The sequence below is a fragment of the Bos grunniens genome, chromosome 10, assembly GCF_055505025.1.
Source record: "Bos grunniens cultivar Pamir isolate PY7600 chromosome 10, Bosgru_T2T1.0, whole genome shotgun sequence".
NCBI lineage: Eukaryota > Metazoa > Chordata > Mammalia > Artiodactyla > Bovidae > Bos > Bos grunniens.
In genome coordinates, this window is record NC_141174.1 from 18,887,263 (window position 1) to 18,901,376 (window position 14,114).

At 43.2% G+C, this 14,114-nt stretch overlaps 1 protein-coding gene across 6 annotated transcripts in view; it reads left to right on the plus strand.

The window, feature by feature from the left end:
* Positions 1-14,114, plus strand: part of ZFYVE1 (zinc finger FYVE-type containing 1) — a 44,748-nt gene that overhangs the window by 19,250 nt on the left and 11,384 nt on the right. For 5 of the 6 annotated variants that reach the window (XR_015134046.1, XM_086319898.1, XM_086319897.1 and 2 more), the window contains 2 exons: positions 2,046-2,550; positions 6,825-7,039. Coding sequence is in view for 3 of the 6 variants with exons in the window: in XM_086319898.1 (XP_086176024.1) it covers positions 2,046-2,550; positions 6,825-7,039 (720 nt within the window). In the remaining 3 variants the exon portion in view is untranslated. Of the gene's footprint in view, positions 1-2,045; positions 2,551-6,824; positions 7,040-12,900; positions 14,100-14,114 lie in introns of those variants that run through there. The other variant, XM_086319905.1, reaches the window with a different exon arrangement.

Here is a 14,114-nt window from a genome sequence, read left to right on the forward strand (position 1 = left end):
GAGTTACAGGCCCCTGAGCATCTTCCTGGAACTCCAGTCTGGGATCTATCTCACTGACGCCAGCGCCCTTCCTTCCTGGCCTGACTTTTTTTTTTAATTTCGTCACGGCACACATGTTTTCTCTGTTTGTGGCGTGAGCTTCTCGTACTGTGGAGCGTGGGCGCTAGAGCTCACAGGCTTAGTAGTTGTGGCGCTTGGGCTCACTTGCCCTGTGGCATGTGGGATCTTAGCTCCTTGTTTAGGAACCTGCATCAGCTGCACTGGAAGGCAGATTCTTAACCACTGGACCACCAGGGAAGTCTCGTGGCCTGACTTCTTATAAGGACTGCAGTGTTTTTAAACTGTAAACGGAGGAATTATGGATAGATGGAGTTTGACTAGTAAGTTGTTCTTTGTTTTTTAATAGTCTTACTTAGATGTAAGTCACATACCATGTATTTATCATCCTTTTAAAATATACAACTCAGTGCTTTCAGTATATTCATAACGTGTGGCCCTTAGTACTAAGTCCTTAGCATTTTCATCAACCCAAATAGGAACCCTGTACCCACTACCAGTCACTCCCTATTTTCTGCTTCCCTTCACCCCTGGCAGCCACTGATACATATTCTATCTCTATGAGCTGACCTATTGTGGACATTTCATATAAAAGGAATTATATAATATGTAACATTTTGTGTCTGGCTTCTTTCACTTAATATAATATTTTCAACGTTCATCCATGTTGTAGCATATATCAGTACTTTTTATAGTTGGATAATATTCAGTCATTGTATAAATATACCGCATTTTGTATATTCACTCATCAGTTGACGGACACATGGGTTGTTTCCATCTTTCACTGTTATGAATAAGGCTGCTGTGAAGATTCATGTTCAAGTTCTGTATGGATGAATGTTTCTAATTCTCTTGGTTTATACCTCGGAGTAGAGCTCCTGAGACATTTGGTAACTCTGTTTTTCGCTTTCTGAGAAACTGCCATGCTGTTTTCTAGAGTGGCTGTGCATTGTGCATTCTCATCAGCAGCGTTTGAACATTGAAGTTTCACTGTATTCTCACCAGAACTTGCCATTATCTTTTTGATCATAGCCATCCTAGTGGGTGTGAAGGGATATCTTGTTGTGGTTGGTTAGCATTTCCCTGATGACTATGGTGTTGAGCATCTTTTCATGTGCTTATTGATAATTGAATGTCTTCTTTGGAGAAATGTCTGTTCAAATTGTTTGCTTAATATTTGATTAGGTTATTTTTTCCTTACTGAGTTGTAAGAATTATTTACATATTCTAGACCATTAGTCCCTTATCAGATATGTGGTTTGCAAATATTTTCCCCCGTTCTTTGGATTGTCTTTTCATCTAATGGTATCCTTTGCAGAATAGAAGTTTTTAATTTTGATGAAGTCCATTTTATCCATTTTTTTCTTTTGTTGTATTGATTTTAGTGTCATATCTAAGAAGACATTGCCTAATCCACGGTTGCAAAATTTCCTCCTATGCTTTCTTTTAAGAGTTTATAGTTTTAACATTTTTATGACCATTAAGTTCTTATATACTGACTGAGGCTTTCAAAGTTCCTGTTAGCTGTTTGCTAGGGGTAAGTGTCAGAGAAGGCAATGGCATCCCACCCCAGTACTCTTGCCTGGAAAATCCCATGGATGGAGGAGTCTGGTAGGCTGCAGTCCATGGGGTCTCTAAGAGTTGGACACGACTGAGCAACTTCACTTTCACGCATTGGAGAAGGAAATGGCAACCCACTCCAGTGTTCTTCCCTGGAGAATCCCAGGGACAAGGGGAGCCTGGTGGGCTGCCGTCTATGGGGTCGCACAGAGTTGGACACGACTGAAGCGACTTAGCAGCAGCAGCAGCAGGGGTAAGTGTTGGGTGAGAGGCTATTATCCTGGGACTTCTTTTCCTTGTCACATTGACAAGTCAATCGAGGAGCCCTGGCAAGCACTTAATTCTTGCAGGTGTTTCTAGCTATTTTGCAGTTTTTGTATTTCATTGTCTTTCCCCTCCCCTCTCCCCCCCTCCCCTTTTTTGGGAAGGTAACGAATGAAGAGGACTTCATTAGGAAATTGGACTGCAAACCTGATCAGCATCTGAAAGTGGTTTCCATTTTCGGAAATACTGGGGATGGGAAGTCTCATACCCTCAACCACACTTTCTTCTATGGCCGAGAAGTCTTCAAAACCTCCCCTGCCCAGGAGTCCTGCACTGTGGGAGTGTGGGCAGCATATGACCCAGTCCACAAAGTAGCCGTGATAGACACGGAAGGGCTCTTGGGAGCTACAGTGAATCTAAGCCAGAGAACACGGCTGCTGCTTAAGGTCCTGGCCATCTCAGACCTCGTCATCTATCGAACTCATGCAGACCGACTGCACAATGACCTCTTCAAGTTCCTTGGGGATGCCTCAGAAGCTTATTTGAAACATTTCACTAAGGAGCTCAAGGCTACCACTGCCCGCTGTGGCCTGGATGTCCCCTTGTCCACCTTGGGCCCTGCTGTTATCATTTTCCATGAGACTGTGCACACCCAGCTGCTGGGCTCTGGTAAGTAGATGGGGTTCGGTTGTCATACTTTGACCTTTCTGGGTACACTGGGCTGCAGTAGTGACTTGGTGGCGGTACATTGCCCAGAAAAATTTCTGCCTGGGCAAGACATAAGGAAGTGTTTCAAGAAGGACGACATGATCAACCATGTCAGAATCTGCTCATGGGCAGGATGAGGATTGAGAATTGCTGATTGGCTTTGGCGATATAGAGGGCCCTGGTGATCTGGGTAAGACCGTTTCCCAGGGATGGTGGGCCTGAAAGCCTGATCAGAGTGGGATCAAGAAAAGAGAAGGAAAAAACTTAAGGTAGTATATTGATCTCTTTCTTCTATAAAGGGAAGCAGGTAAGTGACAGCAGGAGGCTAATGTGGGATTTCAAGTTTTCCCTTTATTGAACTTTAAGACGCGAGGTATTGCAGATACTTGGGTATGGCTGGGAATGATTCACTAGAGCAGGAGTGATGCACAGGTGGAGGGCTGACCTTAGGAATGTGGACGGCTCATCTGTAACAACAGGAGAGAAGGGAGATTATATGGACACGATTACAGGTAAGTAGGTAGGCGTGGTGGAAGGTGTCTTCTTGTTTCTGTTTTCTTAGAGAAATAGGAAGCAAGAGCATCGCCCGAGTGGGAGGGTGAGGGAGCAGGTGCGACAGTGATTGGATGCAGTGGGGGCAATAGTGTTGGCTCCAAAAACAGTTTCATTATGAACGTTCGTTTAGTTAACAAAGTTTATTAAGTGCACAAGGTCACATGCTGACTGCCAGGACCCCAAACTGAAAAGAAAACCAATTCCCACCCTCGAATAGCTGGTAGTCTAGTTGGAGAGGCCACATGTGTTCCATTCCGTGGTGGGTGTCGCTCCTGGAGCTGTGAGTGTGCAGAAGAGGGACACTGTACACATCTTTGTAGGAAAGAGGAGGTGACATTTGAACTTTAGAGACTGGCTAAACAGAGGAGGGGAGGAAGGATGGTCTAGGAAGATGAACCTGTAGTGGTTTGAAGGAGCTTATTGTGTTCAGGGAACTGTAGGTATTTGTACACTGAGTTCCTGGATTCTGTTCCTGCCCATTTCAATGCATTCTCCTCAAAGGATGGGGAGTGATGTTTTTTAAAAGCTTAATTTATACTTTAGGTCATGTCATACTCCTGCTTCCAACCTGTCAATGGCTTTCCATTACATCAGGATACAATCTAAACTCCTAATTATAGTGTCCTCACTCCTGCCTCTGTCTCTGAACTCTGCTTACCCCTTTCACTCCCTCCACTAGCTATACCAGACTTTTCTCTGTTCCCATCTTTGTACATGCTACTCTGTCTACCTGGAACACACTTTCCTCCAGCCAGCCATCCTCTTTCAGATTCAGCTCAACTCTCAGCCCTTTGGAGCCTTTGCCAAGTGTCTCCTTTAAAATGGTCCTTCCTGCACCCTGGTGGTCCTGTCTTGTTAGATCACCCTGTTCATGTTCATCAGGGCAGCTGTCGCTCTCCGAAATCATCCTGTTTGTTTGCTTACTGGTTTTTGATCTTTTCCCCTTGGAATGGAAACTCCAGGAAGGCAGGAACCTTGCCTGTCTTATTCACTGCTGCCTTTGAAGAGCCTGGGTGAGTGCTTGGCGCACAGGAGGCTGTCATCAGGTACTTGCTGAATGAAGAGGCTCAGTGTTTCTGAGGCTTAGATTGTGTGGGAGGGAATAGTGGACACAGTCAGGGATCAGATCATGCATGGATGGCCTTGATTTAGGTCTCAAGTATGACAAGATCCCTTGAAGGATTTTAAGTAGGGAGTTAATGTGATCAGATCTGTATTTTCAAAAAGATCCCCCACGGCCTGTTGCAGGATGAACTAGAGAGGCACGTGTAGAGGCAGGGAGGTGGCCAGGAGCTTATCACAGTACTAGGTGAGGAGTGATGGGGCCTGAGCCAGGGCAGGGCAGCAGGTGGGGAGTGGACAGACTGGGACCCTATTAAGGAGTTAGAATCCGAAGGATCTGGGTCTAGGATACCTCCCGTGATTAGCATTTTTATGCCACTTTGGATCTTCACAGCTTTGGTGAGGGGAAGGTCTAATTTCCTGTTCAGGGTTTTGAAATAACCAGCCTTTCAAAGTAACTTTTTTTTCCATAGGCTTTACTTAAAAAAAAAAAAAAAAACAATCTTCTTTATTTTTGGCTGTGCTACATCTTTGCCGCTGCATGGGCTTTTCTCTAGATGCAGCTTGCGGGGGCTGCTCTCTAGTTGCAGTGTGCAGGCTTCTCGTTGCAGTGGCTTCTCCTCTTTCGGAGCACAGGCTCTAGGGCGTGAGGGCCTCCGTAGATGCGGCTTGCGGGTTCTAGAGCACAGGCTCAGTAGTTGTGGCGCATAGGCTCAGACACTCTGCAGCATGTGGGATCTTCCCGGAACAGGAATCGAACCTGTGTCTCCTGCGTTGGCAGATGAATTCTTCACCACTAAGCCATCAGGGAAACGCCCCTGCTTTTTTTCTTTTGCTTTATGCCTTGCACTATGCTAGGTGCTTGTTTGTTTGTTTTTTTTAAATAAAAGCTGAATAACAAAGATAACATTTTTTTCCTTAAATTTTTAAACATTTTTATTTTTTTGCCTGTGTCACACAGTATATGGAATCTTAGTCCCCTGACTAGGGATCAAACCTGTACCCTCTCCAGTGAAAGTACAGAGTCTTAACCACTGGCCCACCAGGAAAGTCCCAACATTTTCTTAAAATAAATGCAGACTTAATGTTTCTTTGTTACTCAGCTCAATCAACAGCAGCTATGTTTTACAAATGAAGAAACTGAACTCAGAGAGCTTAGGTTATGTAACCAAGGAGTTTCCAGCTAGTAAGCTGCAAAATTGGGAGTCTGAATCCAGAGTTGTTTGTGGATCCAGAACTCTGGCTACTTCTCTTTGATGACTGTACCTTTAAATTGAGCTAAAGCCATATTTCCAGTGTTTAATTGGAATGATTTTGTTGTTAAAATATTAAAGGAAATTATGCTATATGACTCAGGGAACTCAACCCGGGGCTTGGTCACAACCTAGAGGGGTGGGATGGGGAGGGACGTGGGAGGGAATGTTCAAGTGGGAGGGGACATAGGTAAACCTATGGCTGATTCATGTTGATGTTTGGTAGGAATTAACACAATCCTTCAATTTAAAAAAATAAATTTTAAAAACAACATAATCCTTTGTCAGCACAGAATCTAGTTTCTAAAGAATAAAATAATTTAGGTTTTAAAAAAAATATTAAAGGAAATTAAAACCAAAAGTCCGTCCAAGTTTTATCTCCAAAATGATTATTGAATCTGTTTATACTGCTGCTCCCTAAATTTCTGGATAAATGTTAGATAAACTACGGGAAGGCTGATACCTTCACACAATGGCAGTTGTCTGCAACTTCACCAGCATAAGATCAGCACTTCCAGAGAAGCTATTTATTTTAAATGCTCACTAGAAGGTGACTGGTGAAATCCATCCATAGGATGAAAGACTTATGTAGCTGTTAAAAAGAAGGAGATGTCTCCTCACAGTGTATCAAGTGTCCAAGGACACACGCTTACCGTATGTTGTTAAGTGATGAAAGCAAGTTGCACGTATGTGTTGGGAATTATGTAGGAAAGAAAGTCTGAAAGGGTAATCACTGGACTGTAGTTCCCTTTGAAGAGTAGGAGGGAGCAGAGGACCTACGTTTCTTTCCTTTTATGCTTTGACATGTTTGGATTTTTTACAATAAGCACACTAAAAAACAAAAAGACACTTCTAGTTAAAAATCCATCTTGTAAGGCAGGGGACTCTGGTTTGATCTCTGGTTGGGCAACTGAAACCCCCACATGCTGTGGAGCAGCTAAGCCCTCGTGCCGCAACTAGAGAACCCGTGAGCCACAATGGAGATCCCTCATGATGCAGCTTAGACCTGCTGCAGCCATTAAATAAATAAATATTAAAATTAAATAAATGACTCTCTCTTTTTTTTTTAAGTTACTTCCTTGAAGTGTAACACACATACCAAAAAGTGCACAGTATATCAGAAGTGTATCCCTGAGCACTTTCACAAGCTGAGGGTACCTGTCACTTCAATACCAGGCCCCACTTTACAGAAACCCCTGCTCGTGCTTCCTTCTAGGCAGTTCCTTCCATCCTGACTTCCAACAGCATGGAGCAGTTCTGCCTGTTTATGTACTTTTATATTTACGGAGTTGCACCACATATTCCTTTTATAATGAAAGACAGGAGACTTAAGAAAGGCCCCTGTTCACACACCTGTTTCCACAGATCACCCCTCTGAGGTGCCAGAGAAGCTCATCCAGGACCGGTTCCGGAAGCTGGGCCGCTTCCCGGAAGCCTTCAGTTCCATTCACTACAAGGGGACGAGGACCTACAACCCTCCCACTGACTTTTCTGGGCTTCGGCGTGCTCTGGAGCAGCAGCTGGAGAACAATACCACCCGTTCTCCCCGGCACCCCGGCGTCATCTTCAAAGCCCTGAAGGTCAGTTGGTTTCTGGCCTGAGTGCTTCTCACTGGGGCACCAGTGGGTGGTTAGGACACTCAGTTCTCCAGCTTCTGTTGGTGCTGGTGATTAGAAACCTGGGCCGCAAAGAGAGGATCTGTGAAAGGAAGGGCATGAGTGCAGTGTGTTACCTGTTGAATGGTGTCCTCTTGCCAGGAACATGAATCTTGGATGATAATTAAAAGGTCCTCATCTTGGAGAAAAACCTTATTTTACCATTCTTTATAATAAAGACATCAACTCAGTTCCTGCCAAGACTGCTTCTGTTTTAAGGTTTACTTTGTATACGCCCCTGTGTTACCATGCCTGCAGGCGGAGGACAGAGGAGCAGGGAGGGAACAGGGTCTTTGGAGCAGTGCTGGGAGTGTGGGATTTGGAGAAAGGACACTGTTGACAGGAAGACTTGAGCTAGGGATTTGAGGGTGCTCTGAGGGTTAGGGCATAGAGCCCGAGACCGGAGGAGATAGGAGAACCGGTTTCCATAAAGCTAGGCTGGCCTGTTTGACCCAGGAACAGACTTTGGGCATATGCTGATTTGCTTCATCCATGGAGTCTAAAAGGTTTGCGGTGGGACACAGTGTAAGCAATTTCTGCATCTGGGTAAACTGTATATGGAAGTTTGTTATACTATTTTTGCAACTTTTCTACAGGTTTGAAATTACATCAAAATGAAAAGTTAAAAAAAACAAGAGAAGGGAATGAAAAGTTACTACTCAGACAAGTTTATGGTTTTTGCATAGTGGTTACTAAAGGCTGTGTTTAGTAACCTCACAAAATTCATATCTTGAAATACTTTAATGCCCAATTAGTATACATGTACTAGTATACATACATATCCAGGGGTTTGGGAGGTGACTGGGTCATCAGAATGGAACCCTCTTGAGTGTCTTTAGCACCCTTACAAATGGAGCCCCAGAAAGCTCCCTTCCACCAAGTGAGGACACTGAGAAGGCACCATCTGTCAACCAGAAGGCAGACCCCCGCTTGGAGGCTGCCATGCTGCACCCTCATCTTGGATTTCCAGCCTACAGGACTGTGGCGAATAAATTTCTGTCATTTATAAGCTTCCCAGTCTGTGGTATCTCATTATAGTATCCTGATTGGACTAGAAAAACTTGGGACTCTGGAGTCAGACAGAGTTGTGTTGGGATCCCAGTTCTGCCATTTACCTGTTGCTTGGTCTTAGGAAATTTGTTCGTTCATCCATTCAACAAATAAATGAGTGGATCTCTGTGTCAGAGTTTGAGGTGCTGGAAATAACCGTGGAGAATAAGATAGACACCAGTGTTTGCCCTTATAGTATACTTCTTCAAGGGCTTCCCAGGTGACTCCGTGGTAAAGAATCTGCCTACCAGTGCAGAAGATGACGAGTTCGATCCCTGGGTCGGGAAGATCCTCTGGAGGAGGAAACGGCAACCCATTCCGATATTCTTGCCTGGAAAATCCCAGAGAGAGAGGAGCCTGGTAGGCTAGAGTCCATGGGGTCACAGAGTCGGACACGACTGACCACACATGTCCTTGTAATGGCTTAGAGGTAGTCAGGTGGAAGATTACACCCAAATATTGGGAACATTCTTAAATGCAGGCTGAATCCGTACTACGTTATACAAAGGGCTGTAAAATCTGATCCTTAAGACTATTGACAACTAGGCCAATGGCTGCATTATAGAGTTCCTTAGGTTTTCTCAAAGTTAACCTGCTTAGTGTTTGCAGAAGCCCTTCAGGGACACCAGGTGCCGTGAGCAGTAAGTAACCTGTGCTCAGAGTTCTTGGATGCCCTCCTCCAGGCCGGTTTGTCAGGTCCCTTTCTGCTGTTGTTGTTGTCACATTGTGTTTTTACGAGGTGATATGATTCATGAAGCTTTCTGTGATTAAAAAGAGCCTGGTCAGCTGGAATTTTGAGGACTCTTGGTAACCGTTGGCCTCAAGAGTTTACCTGGATCTTGTATTTCCTGTTCTCTGAGGCAGGCTGTGTGCTGTACTGAGGTGTGGGCCCACAGCTCTGTCCATGGGATGGAGTTACCTGTTTAAGCTTGTGCTTCGGGCTCTCCTCAGGGAACTCTGGGGTCTTGCAACTTGTTCAGATCCTTGAAAAAATTGTTTTGTCTTTTTCTGGTTGTTTTTAATCTTCTTTAAATTAGAAGTTGTTCATTCTCTGATAATCATGCTTAGAGAAAGCTACCTTTAAGGTCTGCATTAGGCAAATTGACCTAGGAGAGGTGTATTGCTATTAAAATACTCTTAACAGAAGTCTTCATAGTTCAAAGCAGTGTATAATATAATGGCCATTTATTTTTGTCCACTTATTTTTTGTTTTATGTTGTATTTTTTTTCTTTTAAGGTGGCCTTGCATTCTTTTTTGGAACAAAAGAGTAGGGATGGTCATAAACAGATAAATTATCAGTGCCAAAATAGCTTGTTTGACTTTCTGTTTCTCCCATTTTTTTCTTTCTCTACTGGTATTTATTCTTCACCTTGTCCAGTGCCTTACTGACTCCCTGAAGAAACACTTCAAGAAGCCTTGGGATATATTCTAGTATGATTTATATGATTTTGTTTCCTCTGTGATTTTCTCTTTATTTTACATAAGATACACAGGAATATTGTTAGGAAAAAAATGTATAAACCTTTTGGGAAAATTGGGAGGCACTGTGTGCACTGTGAGGCAAGACTGTGATGGCCAAAAAAAGAAATCGCAACCCTCTAGCAAGACCACCACTGTGCAAGGGTGAACACTGACAGGTTAGGCAATAAAATGTCAAAAAGGATATGAAGCACTGTAAACTTTTACAAACTTCTGGTTGAGGTAAAATTAGTATAGCCACTTTGAAATGCAGTAGTATAAAGAAATGCATAATATATATTCCAACCATGTCATTTCTAGAAACTGGCCATAAAGCAACTCTTCCACAGGAACACAGAGACCTATATGAGGATGTTAATGGCAACAGCCTTGTAATAGCAAAGAAAAAAGCAAACTAAGTGTGCAAAAAATAGATAAATGGGGCATTATATGATTCTTTGCTACTTATTTTAGAAAGAGAACTGGGGTTGTGATGTATCTATGTGCCTTATATACTTTGCTTTTTTTTTATGGAGTGTTGAAGCCTAGCATTTTTTCCATGCTATTAAATATCCTATAAAACCATGTTTTTTTAAAAATAGCTGCATGCTTTTTCATTTATATGGATGGATCATTTTTTATATGTAGTAGTTCTGCCCTTATTTTAATAGTACTTTCCATTTTTCCTTATATTTTCTGAGTACCTAAAGGTATTGCCCCGGAGAAGGCAATGGCACCCCACTCCAGTCCTCTTGCCTGAAAAATGCCATGGATGGAAGAGCCTGGTGGGCTGCAGTCCATGGGGTCACTCAGAGTCGGACACGACTGAGCTACTTCACTTTCCCTTTTCACTTTCATGCAGAAAGAGAAGGAGAAGGAAATGGCAACCCACTCCAGTGTTCTTGCCTGGAGAATCCCAGGGACAGGGGAGCCTGGTGGGTTGCCGTCTCAGGGGTCGCACAGAGTCGGACACGACTGACGCGACTTAGCAGCAGCAAAGGTGTTGCCCACATTCTGCCTAATTCCTTCAGGTAAATTGCAGCTCCCATTGCTGCTGGCCAACCTTTCTGTGGAGTGTTTACTGATGTCATGTTCTGTGCTCTGCACTGACGTGTATTTTTCATGTTATCCTCATACCAACTCTGAGGTTGAGAAACAGAGGCACAGAGAGGTATGCTAATTTGCCCGAGATGGCTTGTCTAGTGAGTGGTGGAGAATTTGTTTTTTTAATATTCATTTATTTATTTGGCTGGGCCAGGTCTTAGTTTGCAGCCTAGCACTCGGGATCTTCAGTCTTTGTTGTGGCACGTGGGATTGTTTTTAGTTGCAGCATGTGGGATCTAGTTCCCGACGAGGGATTGAACCCAGGCCCCCTGCATGGGGAGCGCAGAGTCTCAGCCACTGGACCACCAGGGACGTTCCAGTGGTGGGGATTTGAACCTGGTAGTCTGGCTCCCAAGTCTGTGCCTTTAAACCCTGGGCTGTATTCCTTCTCAGTAGTTACTCGACTTTTAAGAAGGTCAGAAGATGGGTCGTCTTTAAAGGTTCCTGATGCATACTGCCAGTTGCCTTTACAAAGGACATTCTTATAAGTTGTATTTGAGTGTTTGGTTACTTTAAAAAGTTATTTTTTAAATTGTAAAAGCAATGTGTGTTTGTAATGAACAATTGAAATAGTACAGATTCAAATAGTACAATCCAATAGTAAGGTATGACTTGAATCCTTTCACTCCTGTCCCCCTCACTGTATGATAACTGTTATAATACTTTCTGACATACACTTCCAGAAATTTTTGGTGCTGCTTCGGTGCATACAGAAATATATGTATGTAATGTTTGTATACATTTTCTCCCTAAATAAGTCAGATCATAGAGAAGTTAAATCTTTTTTTCCTTCCTCATATTCTTTTCCTGTTCATTATTAAACAGGAAATGTGATTAATGAGCAAGATTGAGGAGTTGTAGAATGTGTGTGTGTGTGAGCATGTGTGTGTGTATGAGACCTTCAGTCACTTTCTGCTCTAGCGACTTGCCCGTGTGTTTCCCATTCATTCTGCTGATCTAGTCACTCTTCCTGCCATTTAGCCTCTTTGTGGTCCAAGCCCCAGTTCCTTTTCTCCAGGGGAATTTTTCTCACTTCTTAACCTCTCACTTGTTTGCTCAGTTTCCACAGTAGCAACAGCTCAGATACCTACCAGCAGAGCATATTCTCACTGATGAAGTAAGTCTGTTTAAAGAAAAGAGATGCTCAGGTCCCTATTGACCAAGGAAGTTGAATATTGAATTAACTGTTGTTGCCTGTATTTACAGTTATGAATAATGGAGAGAACCATTTTAAGGTTGGATTCTTACAGGTTTTATGTAATACCTCCTTTAGCCTCCGATCTATAAATGTAGGAACTCTGACTCTCTAATTCTGTCATATCAGGAAGCACCTATTAAGTATTTACGAAGTTATTATATATTTGGGGGGGGAGGTGGCATCGTGGATTACATAAGAGTCTCCATTTTGAATCAGAAAATTCACTGCTAGCCTTTGATGACTGGAGTGAAACTTACAGGTTAGATAGTAAGAGCTGTACTGTTGTCAAGGCAACTAAAGTTCAAGATCATCTAGTCTCCAGGCAGCCTTTTCCAGACTGACCTCAAATACTTTCCCAAGCTTTCTCAGGAAAGGTCCTTCCCTGCCTCTTATGGCTTTGGGGCCTCAGGAGGGAGGGAGCCCAAGAAACCCTGGAATGATGTGAGGCTTGACATTCTTGAAAGAGATGAAGTATATGGATTAGGTGGTAATGTTCACATTGGAAAGAAACAGGTTATAGAGGAAGGAAGACAGTGTCTCCTTACCCTTGTATCTAAAACACATGAGCATCAAGCTTTTTTTAACAGTTATTGTTATGTTTCCATACTTTTTTTTTGGCCGCATCATCCAGCATGCGGAATCTTAGTTCCCTGACCAGGGATCAGACCTGTACCCCCTGTAAGGGGTGTGTGGAGTCTTAGCCATTGGACTGCCAGGGAAGTCCTATTCCCATACTCTTGATTCATGTAAGTCCTCCTGATGCTTGTCAAGGTCTGATTCATTACTGACTGCCGGCTCTTCGGTGAGTTGTGAGAGAAATACGATGCTTGTGTTACCAGCATTTGAAAGGATGGGTGGCCAGCATCTGAAGAGGTGAGGCTGGTTGGTCTTGGAGTTCTCTTTCTGATGTCATAAGAAGTTACTGTTGCCTTGGCAAACGTAAGCCAACAGTTGTCTAGGGCCGGTGACAATGGAGGTTCTATGGGGATTTGTCTCATGGTGATCAGGCTGCAGATTGTTTCATGCTAAGCCTTGAGATATTTAGAAATGTCCTCATTTTTCTGAAGATCTTCCAGAGAAGTGAATCAGGCCACTTGAGTTTGGAACGGAAAAAACCTTATGCTGTCACTGTTATTGGGCTGCAATTTTACATTTACTGGGGAGTGGCATGCCTTCTGAGTTCAACCCAGCTGTTGGATTCATGCTAAATTTGATATTTTTCCTAAGAAAAAGTATTACTTAGGTTATCCTTTCAGTTACCTATTTAAAAGAGAAACCGAGGGCTAAAAATGCTCTTCTTTGGGTTTCATTATACATCTTTAGTAGCTTCTGCGTTCCTTTTTTAGCTCTCTTTTTTTTCTTTCTTATTTTAACACTGCATTTGGTACTTAAGCATCTTTTTGCAGCTAAATATTCACCCACAAATGCAACCAGCCATGAAGACCAGGGAGCTGTCATGGAAAGGAGAGAAGCTCTTATATCCCTTCTGTTAGCTGGATCAGTTGGTGAGAGTATCTGAAGGATAAAATTAAAGAATTCTCAGCATAAAAAATAAAAATATTAATCGTGGCAGCTCACGGTTTCTGAGCTCTCAATCTATGCCATGTGCTCTATGGAGTAACTTCATTTGATCTCACAGTGTAATCCATGGAGACCCCTGCTCCAATAGCCACCCCCATTTTACAGATAAGGAAATTGAGGCACTTGAAGAGCTACCAACTACAGGCTGAAATAATTTTTTGTGGGGGGTCCTCACATTTATGCAAATTTTCCATTTGGTTTCATGCTATACCCAAGTTTATTTTTTAAGTAAAAATAACTTCCTGGGACTTCCCTGGTGGTCCAGTGGTTAAGATTCTGTGCTTTCACTGCAAGGGGCATGGGTTCAATTCCTGGTCGGGGAACTAAGATCCTGTATACCACGTGGTGTGGCTAAAAAATAAAGCAAAAACTTCCTCCCCAAATCTTTCAGTAAATTGACACATTAGGAAGATGATTCTCTGTTTGCCCACCAGCTAGCCCCAGAAGGTTAGGCACACAGCTGTTTGAGAAACACAGCTGTGTGAGAAATACAGAAAGAGTTATCAGTGATTTGGCCAATCAGTGAGTAGTTAGGCATAAATTAGAGAGGCCTGTGGGCGTGGGATAAGACCTGGTGCAGAGGCAGGGCCAAGGTGAGGAGGAGAGGG